General features: G+C 36.8%; 1 protein-coding gene across 1 annotated transcript in view; it reads left to right on the forward strand.

Annotated features, from left to right (window-relative positions):
• The window catches only part of brinp3a.1 (bone morphogenetic protein/retinoic acid inducible neural-specific 3a, tandem duplicate 1), a 67733-nt gene that overhangs the window by 33455 nt on the left and 8981 nt on the right, over positions 1-25297 (forward strand). Inside the window, exons 4-7 of the mRNA XM_053636301.1 lie at positions 1536-1720; positions 20803-20908; positions 21330-21566; positions 24246-24468. Coding sequence (XP_053492276.1) covers positions 1536-1720; positions 20803-20908; positions 21330-21566; positions 24246-24468 — 751 coding nt within the window. The remainder of the gene's footprint in view (positions 1-1535; positions 1721-20802; positions 20909-21329; positions 21567-24245; positions 24469-25297) is intronic.

Below are 25297 nucleotides of genomic sequence, written 5' to 3' on the forward strand. Positions count from 1 at the left end.
TTTGAGAAAAACCTGAAAGGAACCAATTCTTATCTAGGTGACACTGGATAGTGTGATTATAAATAATTGCTTTTATATAACTGTGTATTATAAAGTCAAAAAGTGCTAATTGTGTTAACAGGAACTTGAATATGAACACTGTTTTAAGGTTAAATCTGACATATCACATATCAAACTGAAGTTATTAACTGTTCAGTGATAAAGACTTGAATGCAAACTGTTCTTAGAAATTGCTAATGTCTTTAGGCTATCCAAGAAAAAACATCCACAGCCATCTTAATGGTGTCTGTCTGGTATCATCCACTGTAATCTCATGGTGATCTTTAGGCTGTCCATATGGCATCAGCCTCAGAAGCAGCGAGTGAAAACTACAAGCAGAAGTAGGGCATCAGGATGGATCAGGCAGGTCCGGAGAGCAAAAGTCAGGATCACTGGTAACTTGGGAGTTGCATGTGTAGAGAGAGAGAGAGAGAGAGAGCGAGAATCGAGGGTTATAATCAATTATTAAAAGCAGGACAATTTTACACAAAGTAACAAACCAATAACAGGATATGGCCAGAGACAGGAGTGAAACAGAAACAATGGGAACAGTGAAGCAAAATTTGGAAACCATGGTCTTGATTTGCAAGTACAAGACCATGTTGATTAGATTTTATGATAAACTATTTAAAATAAGCTACTTGAAAAATTACTTAAAACGGTGTGTACAAAATGTAAAATAAATTAATAAAATTACCCTTCACCCATCATTTTATATTTGGGTTGAATCAGGCTTAACTAAATCTGATTTAAAATGCATTAATGGGTTTCTTCAAAGCTTTGAGATTTTTATTTATTTATGTATTTATATTTACTTACTAGAAATTACCATGTTTCTCCAATTAGCATAGCATTACCATTTCTGTAGATGACACAAAAAGTAACCATTCTTTGACACCAACTCATTGCTCTGTACACTGAAAATAATTGATTATATAAAGGAAAAGCTCAGAAGACAAGATAAGGTTGTGCTCTCTGTGATTATGATGCTAATTACTATTAATTGTGGGTAATGTCTTGTAAATGGTGACCCCAGTATATTCTTTTAAGCCTGTGTACATTCGTTTAAACCCGTGAAGAAACATAAAGCTCATATTTTTAAATTGAAGTATGGAAAGACATACTCCATGATGTGAAGAATGGGTCAGGAAAAATATTGTTTTGACGCCACATTTGTGCAGAGAGGTGCAATTTTGGTGATAAGTGTATAGGAAAACCTCAAGGTTTTTGAATGCCACACCCTGTGTTGTGCCACCCCACCCATGTCAGCATGGGCACATCCATCTATGACTATGAAAAAAAAAATGTATTAGGAACACATGGTTGAGCAGAACACACCAGTATTATATCAGCAAAAAAAAAAAAAAAAAACATATTCTATATCTGCCAGGGAAATGGAGCAAATTATGTTTTTATTCTTTACTATAATAAATCACTGCTGCCCTATCCCTTTCCCCCTTCCTTTGCCCTCCTCACTCATCTCTGTCCTGTTGCAGGTGAAGAGGCTTTAACTATTTTTGTAGACAAGAGGAGACTGAGCCGCGCTGCCGACCCAACTGACTCCAATAGCACAGCTGTGACTCTGGAGGCACTCCACCAGCTGGCTGCCTCCTACTTTATAGACAGAGAGAGCACACTGCGCAAACTACACCACCTCCAGATCGCCTCGACTGCCATCAAGGTAACCCTGCGGCCTAGATGCACACAGACCTGGGGACTTGACCCCAGTCTTCAGTGGCTATATTTAGAAATTGAGTTACACTTAAGCTAGGCCATCTCTATTGTTTGGAGGATGCAGTTGCCTCTTTTGGAGGACAAATGGAGGATAGGAGGCTTTTAAAAAAATCATTTTAATCAGGTTTATGGTTGATGAATGTAATAAATAATAGCAGGTCGAGGCATGCATATTTATTTATATACACTGTCATGAAAAGTATATGCAGCAAGGGATATTTTTCATTCAAACACACAGGGATGCTCCATAGTGTTATTTAAACCTAAGCACAGGCTTCAAAATTCTTGATGCATATGGTGAGAATAACAGCACCTATAACAGCTAACAAGCAGGATATTGGATCCTCCTTCATGCAATGGAGAATACTTTGAGGTGCTATAATCTTAGGATTTATGCACGTGGACTGCCGTCTTCATTTCAGATCACAGAGATCACATTTAGAGAATGACCTGAATAGTGCTTGCATTTGTTTGAGTCACCATCTTGTTGAGAGACGTCTACTATCTATTGCCAGACTTTAACCTCCCGGCAGAGGCAACCAGGTTTTGGGATAATGTATCCTAGAATGACTGAATAAAAATCATAATGCCACCAGCCACAAAACAGCCCAGAAGAATCAATGATTAACATTCATATTTTATCAGCTGCTTTCTGTTGTTTTGAGCTCGCATTTATCACCAAAAGTCCAGATGGTGTGTACGACTAAAAAGTTCTCCTTTGGTCACATTTAACCACAACACACAGTTCCAACTGGTTTGCCAAGAAGAGCTTCCTTGTTGTAACATTCAAAACAGCTTGTTGTTATAAAGGAGACATTTAAAAATTCATTTTGAAATCTACCAACTATGCAAATCATGGAATCATGTAGAAGTGGTCAATCAAAGGGTAAATAAAATTTGCTTGCCAAACATTCTTTCTTAGTGTCACATAATAAGGGATAGGATGGATGCAATTGCAGTAAAGAGTTTTATTATCAGAGATATAGGCAGGCAAATCGTGAAATACTAAGATAGTGAAAACAAGCAAAGGGTCAGGCGACAGGCAAACAATCTAGAGCAGGTAAGGCAGAAATCAATGTCAAAGGCAAAGCAGAATCAAAACCAGAATAGACAAAAACAATAGAACAGCTTGGTAATATACAGAGACTATGGGAACTGAATGTATATTTCATTCATTACTCTTTTATGTGTGGTGTGATTGTGCGTGTAATTGGGAACAGGTGTCTCTGATTAGTCCTCAGGAGAAGGTGACCATTGTTTGTAGTTGGCCATGTTTGTAGTTTGTGGTGCATTCTGGGAAATGGAGTCACGAGTTTGCCATGACGTGACACCTAGGGTAAAGAACATGGAAAATCAAAAGTGAAAAACTGCAAATGGGAATTACGGTTTGAAATTTTCATCGTGTGATAACCTAGTCTAAAAATATTGTTGTTTTCCTGGTATCACAGTATTAACAATGCTCTTCTTTTCTTTTAGAAAGATATTTATGAGAATGACCATCTGTAAAATCTCTTACATTATTATCTATTACATTAGTATTTATCATGTTGATGTTAAAAGCTGAAAGAGACTAAAAATAAGCTAACTACCAGTGTGCAGTGCTCCTCAGCTAAATATAGATATATACAGTGAGGGAAAAAAGTATTTGATCCCCTGCTGATTTTGTACGTTTGCCCACTGACAAAGAAATGATCAGTCTATAATTTTAATGGTAGATTTATTTGAACAGTGAGAGACAGAATAACAACAAAAAAATCCAGAAAAACGCATGTCAAAAATGTTATAAATTGATTTGCATGTTAATGAGGGAAATATGTATTTGACCCCTCTGCAAAACATGACTTAGTACTTGGTGGCAAAACTCTTGTTGGCAATCACAGAGGTCAGACGTTTCTTGTTGTTGGCCACCAGGTTTGCACACATCTCAGGAGGGATTTTGTCCCACTCCTCTTTGCAGATCTTCTCCAAGTCATTAAGGTTTCGAGGCTGACGTTTGGCAACTCGAACCTTCAGCTCCCTCCACAGATCTTGTATGGGATTAAGGTCTGGAGACTGGCTAGGCCACTCCAGGACCTTAATGTGCTTCTTCTTGAGCCACTCCTTTGTTGCCTTGGCCGTGTGTTTTGGGTCATTGTCATGCTGGAATACCCATCCACGACCCATTTTCAATGCCCTGGCTGAGGGAAGGAGGTTCTCACCCAAGATTTGACGGTACATGGCCCCGTCCATCGTCCCTTTGATGCGGTGAAGTTGTCCTGTCCCCTTAGCAGAAAAACACCCCCAAAGCATAATGTTTCCACCTCCATGTTTGACGGTGGGGATGGTGTTCTTGGGGTCATAGGCAGCATTCCTCCTCCTCCAAACACGGCGAGTTGAGTTGATGCCAAAGAGCTCCATTTCGGTCTCATCTGACCACAACACTTTCACCCAGTTGTCCTCTGAATCATTCAGATGTTCATTGGTAAACTTCAGACGGGCATGTATATGTGCTTTCTTGAGCAGGGGGACCTTGCGGGCGCTGCAGGATTTCAGTCCTTCACGGCGTAGTGTGTTACCAATTGTTTTCTTGGTGACTATGGTCCCAGCTGCCTTGAGATCATTGACAAGATCCTCCCGTGTAGTTCTGGGCTGATTTCTCACTGTTCTCATGATCATTGCAACTCCACGAGGTGAGATCTTGCATGGAGCCCCAGGCCGAGGGAGATTGACAGTTCTTTTGTGTTTCTTCCATTTGCAAATAATCGCACCAACTGTTGTCACCTTCTCACCAAGCTGCTTGGCAATGGTCTTGTAGCCCATTCCAGACTTGTGTAGGTCTACAATCTTGTCCCTGACATCCTTGGAGAGCTCTTTGGTCTTGGCCATGGTGGAGAGTTTGGAATCTGATTGATTGATTGCTTCTGTGGACAGGTGTCTTTTATACAGGTAACAAGCTGAGATTAGGAGCACTCCCTTTAAGAGTGTGCTCCAATCTCAGCTCGTTACCTGTATAAAAGACACCCGGGAGCCAGAAATCTTTCGGATTGAGAGGGGGTCAAATACTTATTTCCCTCATTAAAATGCAAATCAATTTATAACATTTTTGACATGCGTTTTTCTGGATTTTCTTGTTGTTATTCTGTCTCTCACTGTTCAAATAAACCTACCATTAAAATTATAGACTGATCATTTCTTTGTCAGTGGGCAAACGTTCAAAATCAGCAGGGGATCAAATACTTCTTTCCCTCACTGTAGTTGTTTGGTTTATTTATAGTTGTTTGGTTTATTTCTGGTCAGCAATGGCATATTCTTCTGTGTGTTCGATAGCAGTTTTGTATGATAAATAGTATTGTAGCAATGTAACATGTTTACAGTGGTAAGTAATTATTAAGTTGCTGTTACGGTACATTCAAACATGCAGCGTTTTTATCTCTGCAAGTTGCCAGTCGCTGTACTATGACGTTGACAGTAGGTGTTCCTACTACTCGTTTCCACGGTAACGTTTATCAGTGTGTGGCGCAACTAGCATTTGACTTTTGACAACAAATCTGTTTTCTTGCCACTTAAATTAAACATTTTGGAGGAAGAGAGTTTGTATATAAAATATACATTTAGACCACTAGCTTTACAAACATCATCTCTCTTTGTGCTGTGTTCTTAATTTCTAAATGGGATTGTTTTTTTTTATTTTTTTTTATTTTTATTATTACTTCTTTTGGGTCTTGTAGGTAAAATGGGTATTAAAAAAGAACAAAAAAGATTGGAAAGATTTGACTCAGATACTTCCACAGTGATGTACTTATATTTATTTATTTATTTATTTAATATTTATTTATTTAATTAATCAAAAATATTCCTCTTTAGCTTAAATACATGCTGCAGCTGGTGTGTTTATCAGTCCAGTTGTGACTGGAACATGTTTTTCTCACTGATTTGTTGCCTTTTCATGCCATAGTAGCATGATTGGTAGGAGATCCAGGAACTGTGGAGTGGCAGGCAGTTTTCCATAGTAAACACTGCCTGGGTGTGAATAAATGTGTTGTGCTGGTTGTATTAAGACTGGCTTAATTGCAAAATATAGTCTAAATAGCGTTGCACAAGGCTGTTAAACAGATGTACTGGCATTCTTCTCACATTCTATAGATAATTTGTTACAGTAATAGGAAGCAGGATGCAGAGTCACTTTCTGACTACACTGTTTAGGCTGAAGTACTTTTGCAGTGTGCTGATTGAGATGAATAGACAGAATCCTTTTTTGCTACTTTTGCTTCTTTGACCTCTTCAGGTGATTGATGGAAATTATTCTAAGCATCAGCAACTTTAATTAAACAAATGAATGAAGATGGATGTGAATGCAAAGGTAAAAGAAATGGTGACTCTGTCTTGGTTAAAGACCATGATGCAACATCAGGGATGGCCTGTGCATAGAAGAGGAGAGGCTGCCTTTGCAAATAAGTGGCCATATATCAAATAAATAAATGGGAAATCGCAGGTACAATTATGCATCAGCATGAGGAATTAGCTTTCAATTTCAATATTTCTCTGAGCGCCTTGCCCATTTGTCACACGTTTCAATATAACGAAGGTGTTATTCTCTAATGAGCAAGAGACAGATGAGGAGTATTTTCTGCACCATTGGTAATAAATGGATTTTTAACCTCGACGGAGTGCTGAGATACTGAATCAGGAAATACCAAGAAAGTGCCAGTTGACATCAATCGTGGCTATTAATTTTGATTTAGGAGACAGCAAAGTACATTGTGGTTTGGAACTTGTTTTAAAAAGAGTAGTCAGAGGCATTCTATTATCCAAATGTCATCCCTAATCATTTCTTTAGGTAACAAAGACTCATAAACAGTTTATTGGGTACTAGGTCAGTATATCTGAAGAACTAGCAACAGCTGTATATACATATACCACAGCTCTGTTGAATTCTCTGTTGATAACATTTCTATAACACCAACTCTGACATTCATTCCAGCTGAAAGGCAAATCAATGGTTTATATTAATATGGACTCTCCACATACACCCTCTGGCAAAAATTATGGAATCACCACACTTAGAGGATACTCACTTGGCTTTTTTTACTTTGTAGCAAATAAACAAATCACAGACATGACACAAAACAATTTTTTGTTTAATAGCTGAACATTCTGGCTTCATGAAACATACCTCAAACAAATTAAATTATATTGTTTTAATTAATGGCATATTTTTTCCCCCGATCAAGTCGAGGAAAAAATTATTGAATCACTCAATGTTGAGGAATAAATTATGGAATCATGAACAAAAAAAAATCACAATTAGTACATTGTTGCTCCTCCTTGGGCTTTTATGACTGCCTGAATTCTTTGAGGCATGGACTTCACTAATTAATAACGATATTCATCCATCCATCCATCTTCTATACCGCTTAATCCTTTTCAGTGTCACGGGTTAATAACGATATTCTCCATCAAACTGGTTCCAACTGGTTCCAGAGGTTGACAGATCAGTTTTGCAGGATGGAGCCTTGTCATGGACCAATTTTATGTTTTATTTCCATCATGAATTTTCAATTGGATTGAGATCCGGACTGTTTGCTGGCCATGTCATTGAGTTGGAATGCCTTTCCTGAAGTAAAACTTTAGCACTCTTTACTCTGTTGCAAGATGCATTATCATCCTGAAAAATGACTTCATCATAACCAAACCTATTTTATATTGACGGAATGAGAAAAGTATCCAAAATTCCAATGTACACATGTGCTTTGAGTGTTGAGGTCTCCCCTGGTCCTTTACCTGACATGCAACCACATATTATAAATGAGTGGGGAAATTTGATTGTTTTCTTCAGGTAGTCATCTTTATATTTCATCTTTATGTTTCATTGGAACGGCACCAGACAAAAGTTCCAGAATCATCTCCTTGGTCAGTGCAAATTCATGATTCATCAGTGAATATCACTTTCATCCAATCATCCACCCTCAAGTCATGTGAATGTGGTCGCTCTCTATCTATCTCTCTTTCTGTCACTCGCTTTAAAATATTCATTGTACTTTACTCACCTTTCTTTTTCTTCATTCTTCTTCTGTGCTGGACAAAAGGATGATTAACATCCTGGGCGGGACTGCACGGGATTTCATCACATTTGGTGATGAATTAAATTGAACGTTGTGCAATTTAAATTAGGAATGTTTACTCTATTTCTGGAATATTCTATTTATTTTTTTATGACTGCAGCCAACCATGGCTAAGTACTGTATATGGTGAATATTTCAGATAAAACTGACTGTATAACAATAATAATAGGTCAGTGTTTTACAAAACCTTTTGAATAATTTTACTAAGGCTATCTTACTAAAACTAAGAGTTAAATTGCTTGAAATTAACTTGCTCAAATGTAATATCTGCTCTTCAGTATTAATTCGTGCACACTATTACCATTCCTATAGTGGTGTTTAGGCTGTGGTAAATTAGACTGCAGGTGCTAAATTAATAAATTTGCATATATGACACACTGCATTTTGCACCCTTAGGTAGAAACCTACATACCCCACACTGCATATTGCATAAAGCAAACATGCAAAACAGACAAGATGTGTTATTTTTCTCATTTGAAAGAAACAATCCACTGTAGACACTGATATCAAATATGATACACTAATCTAGTAATTAATAAACTGGTTGCTGTTGTATATGCATGTCAATGTGGATACATGCTAGGGATTTATTAAAAAAATAAATAAATAAAAAAACAGGACAGATGCCTGCTTTTGTTAGCTCTTTTAGTTCTATTTGGGTCATCAGTAAAACCTCTCTTGTTAAAAATGGGAGGAGTGAAAGATATTTGAACGACCCCAATTCTATGATTCCTTTCTCTTTTTTCCCTTGGATTCGGCCCAACTAAGAACTCTCTGAATTCATCCCAGAGATGGAAAGAATGCTAAGAAATCAAAAGAAATGTTCTGCGTAATACTAGCAGATGGGGTCCCTTGTATAGAGCACATTATTATTTCATTTAAAAGGCTAAGCTGAAGCTGAACATATTAACCACTACTTCCCGCTCGCTGAGGATTCCTGCTGATTTCAATAAGGTTCCGGATTCTATGGAGCAGAATATAATCTCATTCTGATACACACTTGCTTCCAGCAACAAGCTTCTTCATAGCACACACACACGCACCCACACACACACACACATACACAAGGTGGCAAACATGATAGAATAGACCTTCTAGCAGCTGCTGAGGTACTCAAAGACTGTTGCAAATAATAATGCATAAATATATTGGTATATGTGATGCTAATATGGATATGACTATTGACTAGGGATCAGTGGTTGAATATGTGCTTTGAGCCAGAAAATAAATGAACCATTTGAAATCATTGTGTCATTATTACTGCTACAGCACCACCGCTTCCTTCATATAAAATGTTGAGCTGTCTTAATAATAACACTATTATTTTTTTGCAGCAGTTCAGTATATTTCCGTGCTGCTTTTGTAGGATTATACTGAAAAAAAACAAAAAAAAAAACTCGGATTTTGCTTTATATGCTGCTTTGTGATGTACAGTTGAGGGTAAATATTTTATTTAATTCCTTGGTTCAGTTCAAACTAGAGGTTGTGGATTTTACAGATAACTTAAAAGTTGGGCAGTACCTGCCAATAACCGATTAATCAACCGATAGTTTTTAAAATCGATACTGAATGAAAACATAACACTCAAAGTAAAATATTGCTGAACTTTATCAAACAAAAATAAACAGTACTGACTCTGCCATGAAAATGTACTGTGCTTTTTAAAATGAAGTAAATATATAAATATTAATATGTATTAACTCTTAATATATATTAAAGCAGATAAAAGATATACATCCAACCCGAACCAGAAAGTAAAACTCCAAATAACAAATAAAAATAGAGAAATCCAAAATCAGTCAAAAAACACTTCAAATTACACAACGAAATTTGTCAGTGATTTCGCCTCTAGAGGCCATTCTCGTATTGTATAATGACAGTGGACCCTTTTTAGCCTATCGGTATGGATTTTTGCCAATAAATTTGTTGATCCAGCAATCGGTTATCAGTGCCAATTAATCGACAAAACTGATCAATCGTCAAACTTTTCATTGTTATTGTCTCTCTTGTTTTTGACCTTTTGCGGAGCAATTCTTTTTGTGTTTGCTTTGAGGATAAATGGTAGAGACCATGGGGAATTCATCCTCAACTGAATATATTCCAGTGACTGGTATATGTACATTCTTAAATCTGGCATCCCTGTCCAGTAAGTATTAATAAAATATAAATTATAACCAATTGAAAGCACCTATAAAATGTGCTGTACGTATGTTTGACTAGTCTTTAATACAGTGGATTTAAAAAGTCTACACACACATATGTTAAAATGGCAGGTTTTTGTGATGTAAAATAATAACACCAAGATAAATCACGTCTGAACCTTTTTCTGCGTTTATTGTGAAATTATAACTTATTAATTTAAGTGAAAAACAATAAGAATCATGTTAGGGGAAAAAATGAAAAATAAAAAAACATTTACAATAACCTGGTTGCATACAGTAAGTGTGGACACCCCTAAACTAATACTTAGTTGAAGCACCTTTAGATTTTATCACAGCATTCAATCTTTTTGGGTAAGAGTCAATCAGTTTGGCACATCTTCACTTGGCAATATTTTGCCATTCTTTCTTGCAAAAGTATTCTAAGTCAGATTGTTGATCTGGTCATTCGCGTTGGGTCGTTGTCATACTGAAACATCTTAAGTGTTTTAGCAAAAGCCTTAAGGTTTTGCACTAAAATTGACTGGTATTTGGAGCTATTCAATATTCCTTCACCCTGATTAAAGCCACAGTTCCAGCTGAAGAAAAACAGCCCCAAAGTATGATGCTGCCACCACTGTGTTTCACTGTGGGGATGGGGATCTTTTGATGATGTGCTGTGTGTTTTTTACAAAAATATCTTTTGGTTTTATGGCCAAAAAGTTCAACTTTGGTCTCATCAGACCATAACAAATTATTCCACATGGTATTGGGAGATTCTATGTATTTTTTTAAATATATTTTTGGTTGAAAAAGGCTTCCGTCTTGCCACCCTACCCCAGAGATACAAAATTCGGGAGATTGTTGTCACATGTAAGCCACAAATACTAGTCAGAAATTGCTGCTATTCTTGTAATTTTGCTGTAGGCCTCTTGGCAGCCTCCCTGACCAGTTTTCTCCTGATCTTCTCATAATTTTAGAGGGACTGCCATATTTTCTCCATTTGTCGATTATTGTCTTTACAGTGTTCCATGGCATATCCAATGCCTTGGAATTATTATTTTTTGTAACACTTTCCTGATTGATTTTTCTTTCATGTCAGAAAAAGGTTCTGGTATGATTTATCTTGGTTTCATTTTTTACATCACAAAACCTGCCATTTTAACAGGTGTGTGTAGACTTTATATATGTATATATGTATACACCAGTTGATGGGTAAGGCACTGACTGGTATTACTTGTTTATAGCCTTTGGGGTACTACCCTGCTCACAAGAAGTTTAGTTTGAGCTTCAGAGATCCAAATCTCAGAATTGAGATGCTTTTTCTCTGACTGATTATTTCTAGCTCTGAGAAATTAGGCATGGCCTTCAACTTTCGGCTTAGTAGTCACATCATGAATGCATAGCATAAATAAAGTGTGTATGTATGTTTGCTCCAGATATTAAAAGGGTACCAGTCATCTTTCATGGTGTAGGACCACATCCATAACCAAATTGCACATTTAGTCTGAGTTTGTTCATTATATATTGTATTATAAGCCAAGCATCTAAAAATGCAAAGTTTCAATAGCTCTCTGCTAAGCTATAGAAAGCTTTGCTTAGCAGTTCCTACCAGTGAAATGCACAAAGACCTTATTCAGACTTTATCCCAGCCAGGGCAAGAATGCTTCAATATGCCTTTTAATATGCTTTCCATATTAATGCACTCTAGCAGACTGTAAAAGATTTATCTTATTAGCATATATTAAGGCATACCCAGGAACTATTTCTTCTAACAAATGCTTTTTGTGAAAATTTCTGAATAGCATAATTACTCAGGGCACATGCACAGAATTAAGCATATTTGTTCTCATCCTAATTTATAGGTTAAGACAATTTAGCAGCACGGCATTGTTCATTAGCCATTTGTGAAAAAACTCAACACCATTTAAAACTGATAATTAGTTTTCCTATATAGAATGCTACACAGGATAAATCTCCAGTGTTGAATGAATGCCTGCAGCGTTAATTATTGTCTAGCTGGTCTTAATTCATTCTGGGTGTTAATTCAACACTAGGGATGTCGATACATAACAATATTAAATACTTTGTTTGAATTTTGATGTTCATGCACCCCACCCCCACATGCACCCACTGTCACAGAAATAACCTTCATTATTGGATATAACACCTTTCATCACCACCTTTACTTATTAAATTTTCAGTTTCTGTTAATTTGCCTTCAATAAATTCAGTATGTATCAATGTAGTCATGAGAAGTGTATGTTTCTAGCACATCCCCCTTAGATTAAGAGATTTTTGTTTTTAATGAAACCCTCCCAGAAGCCTTTTCTTTTTTTTTAAACCTTTAACCGTTAACATATTTTTCATACGTTTAAAGCAACTAAATGCGACGTACTTTAGAAAACCTGCTCTGTTTCATTTAGCATGCTATTTAAGACAGGATCCTTTATTTAGTACATGTAGTATGTGATTTTTTATTTTGTTACAGTGGTGGAAATGACATCCAACCGTTATCTTAAGTTATTGTATTTAATATTGAGTTCTTATAATTATCAGCCGGTTTTACTAGTCACTTGAACAGCGTTAAATTCAAATCTCAATAACTCAAAAACAAGCGGGGATATAAAATAATGTGAACTTGAAACTATTGGGTTTTGGTGAAAACTTAAGGAATAAAAAAAAAACTTCATTAAACAGATAATAAATATGACAGTAAAATGAGGTCAGTGGAATTTGTTTTATGATTTAAGGGGTGTGTGACTGCAGGAAGTTTGAGACCCCCAATTTAGCTATTTTTACCAGAGTAAAAATAAATGGTTTTAAAATTATCATTTTATTGTTGCAGTTATATACTGTTTTACTATCAACAAAGCTTTAGTTATGCTGTTAGTATTATCTCTTTACTAATGTTATTGTGGAGAGGTGTGAATTGTTTGCCCAGCAGGGGGCTCACACCTGTCCCCTTTCCCATGGGACCCCCTGCTCACCAGCAGCTAAACACAGAGTCATGATACTCTACACACAGAAACCCAACAGTGTCCTGACTAATCTTATAACAGACTTGCAGCAATAAAATGATATATTTGTTTATACTGACTGAAAATGTCTGATCTCAATTTCACACCAGTGTACTGCTAGATAGTTTTTTTCAAAACTATAATTCAGTTTTTTGCTACCTAATCATCAGTATAGCTCCAATTTTTTTTTTGTTTGTTTCTTTTTCCATGCAGAATTGAGTTACCTTTGCACTGGTAAGGCAGGTTGTGTGTTCATTCACAAAGAGAGTGTTATTAACAGTCAGCTCTAGAATTATTGGCACCCTTGGTAAAGGGTGGTTAATCTTGGCATTAATTATCTTTATACCATGGTGTGTCCAAATGCTCAGTTCTGATTGGATGGAAGGTGTACATTAAAACCGTGTATACCACAGGTTGTTCCAGTCAGTTTAATCACTGTTTTATATTAATGCTGTGTCTATAAACAATTATAACCATAGTAACACAGTTAAAGTGACAGCTTCATTATTAGTAGACAGACGGTATAATTCACACACACGGTCTCTCTCTCGCTCTCTCGTTCGCTTGCTCTTGATTTAGAATGGGTGGAATTCTAGCTCTAACGACCCATATATAAAATAACATGAAATTTAGCTATTATTTTTATCTTTTCAGTTAGATTTTGCATTGACAACATCAATGACAGATTTAACTTGTCAATGCTGGCAAGTGACCATGGTATAAGCGGCATAATCCACGGCTAGGTGTGCATTACATGATTTTAATGAACTCTTCGGCGGCAACCACTCTTTGGTTCTTTGCCTCCACGTCGTGCATTGAAATCACGTAACACACACCTAGCTGTGGATTATCCCTTACTAATCTCACACTGAAGAGGAATTGAAGCTTTAATTGAAGTAAATGTAATCTGAGAAAATAAAATATATATATATATATTTTTTTAAACAAAACCACATTGTAATTATCAGAAACCCCTGTAATCCCCCCCACCCCAGTCCACATCTAAATCTACATACAGATTTCTTTAAAGCTATTTTGTTTAAAGTAGTTAAGAGTGCTATACAAATAATGTATTGGCAGAGATATATGAGTGCATCTATGAAGCTGTAGGTTAACACATTCGGCATGAAGTGATATTTTTAGTTCTTGGACCTTTTTTTTTTCTCCCAGAACATATATTTTAACGATCGCTGTGTGTATGCAAAGGGGCTTTAACCAAGGTGTTTAAACTAAGCAGAGTGATTTACCTAAGCAAACCTGACTGGTATAATTTCTCCCTCTTCTTCCTTACATTATGGCCAGCTTCTAAATGTTTGAGCTCCATTCCACTTTGCCCTTCTTGCGGATTCACTCATTGCTATGCATAGAAACCACATCTTTATATTTACATTCAGCCAATTTTCAATTTAAGTCAGACATCTGTCTCTGTTAAAAATTAATCTACTGATCCCTGTAGAAGCTCCTTGGATTTTAATTAATTGCATGGGCACATCAATAAAAGGAATTTAAATGCCAGTGCTCCGCTCGCTGAACGTTTTCCTCCCGATTCCCTGCTTTCCCACTTATGAAAGTTAGTTCAACTCATTGAACGTAAATTAAATAAAACACCACAATGAAGCTTTTCTGCTTATGTAGCTTATTAGCAAGATCCCGGATACTTTTCTGTTTTCTCAGTCATTCTTCTGTGGTTTGCCTAGAAACACTTTTTCACACCACAATTACATGAAATACATTTTGCTGGCTCTTTTGTCCATTTTCTACATATACTTATGACTCATAAGTTAATGTCAAAACATGTCCATTTCTGAATTACTAAAATAGCATTCACATTGCATTGCTGAAGGAAGCGTGGTTACTTTTATTTGCCCTCGGGTAAAATATTAAAAGAGCTTTCTATGGTATGAAGAATCATTTTTAAGTGTCAGGGAAGGAGATGGATTTGCCTTCAGGCAGCCTTTTTGTCTTCCCATATGTCAGAGCCTTGACATGGAGGAGCTTTAAATCAAGCTTTTGTCAAGAGTGATTGGGCTGTGATCACTCCCTCGCAATGCTGTGCTGAAATGGCTCTGATCTGGTTTTATTAGCAGGGCAACTCGATATTGAGGTCTCTTGAAAAATACATTTCTTTTCTTTTTTCATTATTTGAAATTCCCTTCATCAGCATGAACTAAAATGGCTGTACAGAGCAAATAACACATTCAGACTTGAGAAATATTTTGAGCTTAATATAGTATATGAAGGATTGATGTAGCAGTCGAGTCCTCAGGAAACACTGGTTCCATAATTAGCAGCATCCCAACAAATATATGCATACTTGACAAAGACTTCCCTGAAGAGAACAGCACTGGGCCTTTTCCTATAATGTCCGACAATGTTTAAGACATTTGTAGAAGATGATTAATAAAAGATTATTTATTTGGGTGGATATTTGGGGTCATCATCTTGCCCCATATATCCATCCATCCATCCATCTTTTACCGCTTACTCCTTCTTCAGGGTCGCGGGGGAACCTGGAGCCAATCTCAGGGAGCATCGGGCACAAGGCGGGGTACACCCTGGACATGGTGCCAGTCCATCACAGGGCACAATCACATACACACTCACACACCCATTCATACACTACGGACACTTTAGACACGCCAATCAGCCTACCATGCATGTCTTTGGACTGGGGGAGGAAACCGGAGTACCCAGAGGAAACCCCCGCAGCATGGGGAGAACATGCAAACTCCACACACACATGACCCCGGCGGGAATCCCGGGGGGAACCCCGGACCCTGGAGGTGTGAGGCGAATGTGCTAACCACTAAGCCACCATGCGCCCGCCCCATATATGGTGATGTCTTAATCTTCTTGCAGATGCAATCAGGTATTGGGGGTATTGGGGTAAAATATCCTTGTACTTGACAGAATTCTTGATGCCATGCATTTTCACAAGACCACTAGCTGCAAAACAACCCAAAGCAACAATGATCCACAACCATATTTGGTAGGTATGTTTTTATGTTTAAGTATCTTCTAGGGGTGTCAATTATTTTGCCATATGTTTGTTATTTATTGTTAGAGTAAGGAATTGTTTGGAACATATGTAACGTCAGGCTGGTTTCAATCAAAGCGGCTTTATGCACAAAATGTTTTATGTGATTTGAGATTTTTGCCAACATAATCAATCGGTAATATAAACAATATAGACACATCAATTTCTGTTTAACTTTAGCTGATCATTTTTTGTTGATACATTAAACTATAGTGGAAAGATTTTTTGACAGGAAAAGCATGCTGTATTGCATTGTACACACTTAATTTCCCTTCTTTCTGGTGAATGACTACACCTACTTTGTTGTAGCTAAATAGCAAAATGAAAAATGTTACTGCAAGAAAAATGAGGAGGACCAGATACAGGAAGAGTGTGTCCTGGCATAAATGTTATTCCTGTGCTTGGAGGAGGAGTGCCAGTACTGTACATTATCAACTTCCCCCTCAACACCACCAAAGAATCATGCCTGATTTTGGAACCTCAGTTCAAAAAAACACAGGTCACCATGCCTCCCTCATTGTTGTGCAAATAAAAGCTGCTTTGCTCAGCATTTCCTCTGCACTACCTCCAAGCCTGTGTATCTCATGCATGCATTGAGCTCATGCCTTGGATTTACTGATTTCCCATCACAGTTATTCATCACACATGAATGAGAACAATTAATTCTCCAGGGTCCTGGGTATTATTGATTGTATGTGTACTATCAGAGCAGAGTCATATTTACAGTATACTCTTGATTCCTGAAACCTTCCATGGAGCTGCAGCTTACTCTCACTGGTTATTAAGACAATGCTATCCATTACACATGTGGCTTATTATACTTTAGCACTGCTGAATTTTTGATTCTGATTGTTAGAGGCTGTTGATTAATTTTCAATTATACCTGCTCCACGTAAACATATTTTTAAAATATAAAATATTTTTAACATGTTGGTATTGTGACATTGTCACATTTTGTAAACTAGTCTCCAGCTTTGAAACAGGCAGAGGTAAAGCTATTCCTTTAAGTTTTCTGATACGGGAGAGTCTTCAGGTTAGGGGTGGCACCACTACTAAAAAGTGGTAGGGCAATTTTATTTTTGTTTGAGAGAAGAGGTACATCTGTCATTTGTCTATAAAAAAAAAAAACCTAACAGACTAACTATATATATATATATATATATATATATATATATATATATATATATTGCTATCGAGCCAGGGTCTGATTATAATACAATAACAGGGCACAACACACCTTTTAATGAATGTCAGCATAGTTTGTTTCGACCTCACACCCGTCAGGCAGCTAATAACAGCAACAAATTTGTTCACGAAGTCAGAGAACAGTAATTCTAAAATATGTTTTAAAAATCGAAGACATGTTCATGTTCTGCGATAGGCTGTTTGTCATTGTCTGTTTCACTAAACATTTTTCCAGCAAGCCTTACTTACTTTATTTGAAGGATGTAATTTGAGGAATGTCCCTGTAATCGATTCATAATACAGAATATGTGTATATCGCACTTAAAATATTGAAACGTTAGTGATACTTACTCAAGAACATGTTTATTAAGCAGTAGTGAGCACCAAAGCGCGGTTAACCCTTTATCGCTCGTAGGAGATCTTCTTTAGGAGAAGTGCCCCCCCACCCCCCAACTGAGCTGATTGGTTTTTCAACCAAGTCAGACCTGTCTGTTATTAGCTGAAGTGCTGGGTCACCACCTGAGTATTTTATAAAGTGCCGTGTCAAATGCCAGCTCGCCCCCATTGCTCCGGCAGCCCTGCTTCAGGTAACATGACAAGCTTCATTTTTATTTTTATACTTCAAAAGAGAAAAGAAAGAGTCTTGTGATTGATACTCCACATAATCTAAGGCTAATAAATCACAGATTTTAAATAGTGTTGTTATTTAAGAAAGAAAGAAATACATGTATTATCATTGCTGTGGTGAAGTTTTCTGTAGGTCCTAACCTTTTAGGACGAAGTCTCCATTGTCAGTACTTTGCAACAGTCAGAACTTTCTGCCATATGAGTCTTCAGGATATTACCTACAAGAGAGATAAAAAATAAATAAATAAATAAAAAGAGGCTGGTAAGGGAACAACTAGTTATAGCTGCTATAACGTAAATGATAACAGGAGTTTTGTGTATGCTACACAGCTAATTGTAATGGATAAAATGCATGATCTTTAATCAATAAAAAAATTTAACTGTTGGCAAATTGCTGTGGTGTACAGAGAATAAAACACATACGGTTACGATTTCATTAACATTGTGATTGCACTTACATTTATATTGTCAAAAGCATTTTGGATGCTTGACATGTCCAGTGAAAGATAAAAAAAAAAAAAAAAAGAAACAACCATCAGAAAGTCAGTGTATTCTTTGTGGCCTGTTGTGTTTGCAGAATATAGCCATGGACCTCAGATGTCACTGTGACATTTCAGAGGAAACAGTACAATGAATAGTGCAGGCAGAAACTGAACTGCATGTACTCTGGTTCCTTTCTCCCTCTGGACCTGCCAGAGATGACACTGCTGCATGATCCTGAAGTTCTACTTCTGCTGGGTTTTTTTTTTCCCTTTCATCCTTCTTCACTTTAGTGCTATTTGCACTTCAGCTTCCTGCCATGTAGATAATCTCACATGGTTATTTTAGAAACAGCCTGAGAACTGCTGCTATGATTATGCTCTTCTCAAGACTCTTACTCACAATATGCCCGTACTCATCATCTTATATATTTTTATTATATTCATATGTTGTTTGTGTTGTCATTCACTGTGTCAACAAAAAGATTATGGGTTTCATTTTGAGTCTGGTTCTTTGCATGGTTTTCCTTGCGGAGGTTGTTTTTGGCTTGCTTATTAGTGATTTAGATCACGACAGATTCTGTAATGCTACTTTGGGATGAAATTTAAAAGAACAACAACAAAAAATACTGGTTCATTGATTATTAGAATAGTAGAAATAGTAGAAATACACCACTATAATGCTCTTTATACAGAGTAAAGCTACATCCACTTCACATTCGTGGACAAGAACCCTGATAAATATGGAATTAAATTTGTGTCAAATGTTTTGAATGCAACTTTTCAAGAAATGGATAAAAAAAAATATACACTGAGAAAGAAGAAAAACACTGATACTGAAAACAGTGAACTCAGTGGCAAAAATGTAACATTGTATCCAAACGTGTACACTGCACAATGACAATAAAGTTGAATCTAATCTCATTTCAAATAAATAGCTTTCCATGTTAACAGTTTTCTAAGCTTCCGTTTGCTAATCATGTTTATGAATGTGCTGCCACAGTATTTATTTACGCTTTCAAAGTTTTGTTTATGCGCCGAATGTTTACATTCGCCATTCTGGCACAAAGCTCTCATGTGGGTAGGCATAAAAGTGATTTACTCTCATTGGTTAGTGAGATTTTTTTTTTGCCACTGAGTTCATTGGTTCCAGTTTCAGAGAGCTGTTCTTCTTTCTCATTGTATATTTTTGTTCGTTTCTTGAAAAGTTACGTTCAATTTTTTTGGCACAAATTTAATTCCACAGACAAATGCTGTCAAATGGGAATGAGTACTTGTGTAGACTATAGTTGAATCAGGTATACGAGTGTACTCAAGGCTACAACGTTGCGCTCACTGATTTCTCCAGGCTCTAGCTGTGAAGAGGAGAGAATCTCACCCTTCACTGGGTTTGTAGGAGACTTCTTCATCTACCTTTTATTTTGTTACATCAGTAGTTTCTCTCTTCTTACCTTCCAGTGCTTTCTCTACACACACACCAGCCCTCAACCCTATAATGGATCTACTGAATAAAATACAAAGTATAGATATGTAAATTTTCAGGCACACCTTCACTTCCTTCCTGGCATCAGCAAACCACTTTTGCACTGCACAGCAGTTTTTCAGAGTGCAAGTGAACTTGAACTCGCATTTCAAGCTTGCTTGACTTCATCATTTCAAGGAGGCCTGATGACAGTTTGCTTAAAATGGGCTTGTGTCTCACGCACAAGTGGATGAGTAAAGGGTGATGGGTAATATCATTGACTGAGAAGATGCTATTTATCCTATTTAAATGCATTTTTGCACTTCAGAAAGTGCTTGCTTGAGATTTTCTTTTGGACACACCATTATGGCCTTTGAGATCTGTAATAGTGCTTGACTCAGGATGTTAATTCAATGCTCTATGAGTTAAAGTACCATTGAATTGAAAATCCAGAGGTCTTTTGGGGGGAAAAAAAAAAACAGGATATGAATCTATAAGCTGTAACTTTTGAATTTGATATTTTGAATGGTTTGTAGGTTTTATTTTCTCTTGTTCGTGTGCAACTGTTCCACATTCGCTGTAACCCACCTAGAACATTTAATACATTTCTATATAAAGTCTAAGAAAACAAAAAAATGTTTGAGGTGGCTTGCAGCATGCAAATCACTTGTCATTCAATCATACACGCTTGTGTACAGGCATCAGAGTAATTTCTAATCTCCAGTCCATTTTTTATTTGGAGGAAACTGTAGTACCCAGAGTAAACCCACACTCAAAAGTCCACACAGACAGCTCAGGATTGAAGACAAGACACTGGAGCTACATTATGAAGCAGCAATGCTACTGTGCATATCTCGCTGACTTCTCCAGACCTCTTTTAATGTTGAATGGCCAACAGTCTTGTATACTATGCAAACTGAATCAACGTGTACTCTAAAGGTGTATGAATAACATTGGCAGTACTCTTTTCTTCTCTTTAGGTTACAGAAACAAGGACGGGCCCTCTAGGATGCAGTAACTATGACAACCTGGATTCTGTCAGTTCGGTTCTGGTTCAGAGTCCTGAGAACAAGATTTATTTACAAGGTATTGCATTCACAATTGAATGGGCACACTTCTTTATGAGACTGTTACTCTTGTAAACCTGTCAATTATGAAGAAAATGGGAGTACCATGCAGAAAATTGTTTATATTTGAACATCTACATTGATTGAAATATTAGATTTAGAAACTATATTATACATTTTAATATCGCTTAATTTGGATCATATTTTATAGTTATATTTTTGTAATTTTTACATTTACATTTTTGGTTCTCAAACCAGATGGACCCCAACTGTGTCCTAACTCATGCAACACATTAATAAATGTGGAGGGCCCTGAGGACTGATTTGAAAACTCACGCTCTAAATGGGCTGACGTTTGTTTACCTGTTTAGTCACAATGTTTGTGGAACACAGCCCATGATTCTGGTCCTTAATGAAAAACAATTATGTCCTTCCCTCAGGGCTTCAGGCTATTCTGCCTTGGTACCTGAAGAGCCGATTTGTCCAGGCAGCCCTCAGCTACGTCAGCTGCCATTCAGAGGGCCAATTTAGGTGCAAGGACAATGAATGTTGGTGCGAGTGCAGTGTGGATTTCCCTCAGTGCAACTGTCCCACTGAGAACCTGGAGGCCATGCAGGACAGCCTGAGGCACATCAGAGAGTCCTGGGTCCAAGCCAACCATGAGTTTGAAGAATCAGGTAGGTCTCTATGTTCAGTGTATATGTGTTTGCAAGTTGGGGTTTATTCTTAGAGTCTTCTAACCACATACTAAAGTAATGCATAATATGTATAATACATAAAATAGTATACAATTTAGCTGAAAAACTCAGTAATTCTGAAATGTAAAAAATTACTCACATGTAAACAGGTGCATCCTACATCGAAGAAATCGCATTTAAGGCCATGTTAAGGCCATAACATTACAAAATGGGGTAGTTCAAGAAGGAATGAATACTTATGCACAGCACTCTACCATACCATAATTATATAATGCTCATCACTTCTTATAAAGAGATCCAATAAATATTCAAACAACCTTTTTTGCCATTTTTTTAAAGATATTTTGTAACCACTGTGACTAAATGCCATGCCACGCCACGACCAAGTTAATTTGGTTGCAGTATTCAGTTCTGTTAATATATTTAAATATAAACAGTCACCTTGTTCTGTTTGTGATATAACAGATAAATGTTAGGAAGTGCTTCCAGCGATTGACTATCATTGCTGTAGGACAGGATTTTAAAGACGGTCTGCATTGATTTCCCTGCACTGGGCATGGGGCCAGAACTGGGCAGGTTTAATCATTGGTGCTCCACCTCCTGTAGCTACAACAGGCTGGAAAAACTTCTGCCTAATGACTGTGAAGTTAACAGAGAAGCAGTAATCACCCAGCATAGCGAAATGATTTGCCCGTCACTTCTTTCTCCTTTGCTGAGGCTTCAATCTTTGTATAGCTACTATCACTATTAAATCATTGCATTGTGTGCCTTCTTCTTAGCTTTAATATATTAAATATGATTAACTCGACCAGAGTGTGGAAATTATCATTATTTCAATTACCTGATGTGGTTTAAAAAATGGCAATTAGATACCAGTGAGATATTGTCAGGTTTTTATAAGTGTCTTTGATTTTAGTTAGAGATATTCAGCAAATTTCTCCTTTGCTCATGTATAGCATTGATTCTGCGTATTATATGATGCGCATTTATTGATTTTTCCATACTGCCAATGGAAATAAACTTCCATCAACCGAAATGTGTTTACTCATACCTCTTGTCACCGTATTAATGTTGAGTGTTTTTTGCCCAAGGGCGAATACATTTTATCTAAGAGATGATAGCATTGGGCTTTTTATTGACAATACCCCACTGTTCAAATGAAAAAGAAAATGTTTTCCCACTTGCCCAATTCATTGTTGTCATTGATTAAGCTGCTGGCTCAGCTTTCTATCGTTGTGATAATCATGACGTTTTTCTGCCATTAATATATGTTATTCTCATAATGCTACAACTTTATTCTCAAAATATTATGAATCCATTCTCATTAGTGCTATGCTACGACTTGGTTCAACAACTGGAAAAACAAGGGGGTTAAATGCCTCGAACCAGCGTTGACCAGTATGGGAGGCAGACACGCTAAAGAAAACTCTAAAGTGTACAAGCTATAGCATACTGTAGGTCGCTAGTGCGTCTCTTGAGGCCAGAGGAGTTACGTACCAGCTAGCCTCCGCTACTGTTCAATGAAATTATAAAATTACTGTCACTATAACATTTCTGTAATAAAACATTGGTCAAATATCAGAGCATTAGCTTTTATAACATATTGTCAATCAAGATGAGGTCATTTGTTTAAATGTTCAATGTAATGTAATGTCATGTTCACGACATCTTTAGAAATCCGTGTTTGCTTAAAGAATGTGACACGACTGCCACCTAACGGTCTTGTCTTCCCAGCGCTGACTGACTGAGTGACATACCGTAGCCTACCGCGGTGTACTTCAGGATCACGTTCTCTTTCTCACGCATTTTTAATGGTCACATCTGTACTATAGTAAGACAAGATACTACAGATAGAAATGACAATTTTGATGACAATCATTTTTATCCAGATTTTTTGATTATCTTCTCTAATTGTATTAATAAAACAATAAAAACTCATCACTCTGCATTTGGCCCAATCACATCATGTCATATATCTCTGAAAAGCTTCTTTCCTGATACATGTATACGTTTATGCAGCATTATGATACACATGTCTATTTCATTTATATACCTTATAAACTACACTGACTAGAGTGGACAAACCACATTGTATATATATATATATTTTTTTTTTTACACCATTTTATAGTCTTTTTCACCTTCATTCAGAAAAATTCCAAAAATCTGTTTGGAGATTATCTGCCTTCATGGTATTTTACATATTCTTTCCCATCCCTAATTTGACACTTATTGCAGAGGAATTTCACAAAATGCTGATTATTGTTGTTAGATTTTATACAGAATAATAGCATACCATATTTATGAGTGCATGATATTTTCTTGGTGACATGATCAAGAAATTATATTCCATTATTTTCTGCAGAAGTCTTTTTTTTTATTTAGTGCATCTGAAGATAAAAAATTATAGTCATACAGAGACTAGATTTGTTTTTGTTTAAAATATGCAAATTAAAGCGTATGCAAATTCTTGACAAATTCCCAATGCAAACATTACGTGTAAGAACATCAGCAACCAACTGGCTTAACTGTGATATCTTGCTTTTTGTTGTTTTTTTCAATGACCTTCTTTTCTTGCCTTAAATAAGATCGATTCCATTTTTCTAACATGTAGAAATCCTTCAGTCCACTCATCCTCCTTACTTGTCTGGTTTTTAGAAGAGTTCCAGAATTTTGTGCGAAGATTACCGACATTCTACGCTCTCAACACATCTGCTATAAGGTACTTTTGGAAAATGGACCCGGCTATACACCAACGCTTTCAGCTGCTGGAGACTAGCACTCAACAGCTCCTCGGCAAAGCACAGCGTATTGTCAGCAAGCTTTTCACTCTCAGCAAGAGATGTCGAACTCAGCCCAAAATATCTGTGCCCAAAAAGAGGTAAGAAATGTCAGAGCAATGAATTCATGCCACACGAATCCTGGTTGACAAGGGATTGTAATTATCTTTCACTGTTTGAGCACTCGTGGAAATAAATATATTATTGTAACAAAAAGAAGTGAATATGCTCCAACCCACTTATTTTTTAACTGTCCTCTGAATCTGCTTGAAATGTTCTCTTCTTTGGAAACTAAAGACTGATGTGAAATGGAAATGCAAGTGTTTGAGCTATGAGGGAAAAAAGATTCATAGCCGATGTGATACAGGGTTATGAGAGGTCAGTCCTTTGAACATATTAATTAGGTAATGCATTTAAACCCTCCGTTCATGTCATATCCAAGGTCAGTTATGGGAAGAACAATCATGTTAAAGCTGGTGTCTTGGCTTCCTTCCCAGTCTCACTCAAATTACAGAGGATATCCTTAATAATTCCTAGTGTAACTGGATGAGTAGGTTTTATCTCTCCATCTAAAGACTGATGTAGTGGGAGTGTGTAAAAGTGTAAGGAGGGAAAGATGGATTATCTCCCCGTTTGAAATACTGGATAAGGTAATGGAATGCTTTTGTTTGGAGATAGCAAAATGTAAAAGGATCAGTTCTAAGCATAAATGAATTGTAACTGATTACATCGATCCATAGAGGTCATTTTGGGAACCAGTCGAATGAGTTTGAGTTGAAAGAAAATAAATCCATCTTGAGACACATTACACATGTATATTTTGAAATACAAAACATGGCCAAAAGTAGGTGGACATCACACCCATATGTGGCTCTTCCCCACTATTGTAGAGGATGTGTTTGTTTGCTGTAGCATTAAAATTTCCCTTCA

The sequence above is a fragment of the Ictalurus furcatus genome, chromosome 11 (assembly GCF_023375685.1).
Source record: "Ictalurus furcatus strain D&B chromosome 11, Billie_1.0, whole genome shotgun sequence".
NCBI classification, from domain to species: Eukaryota; Metazoa; Chordata; class Actinopteri; order Siluriformes; family Ictaluridae; genus Ictalurus; species Ictalurus furcatus.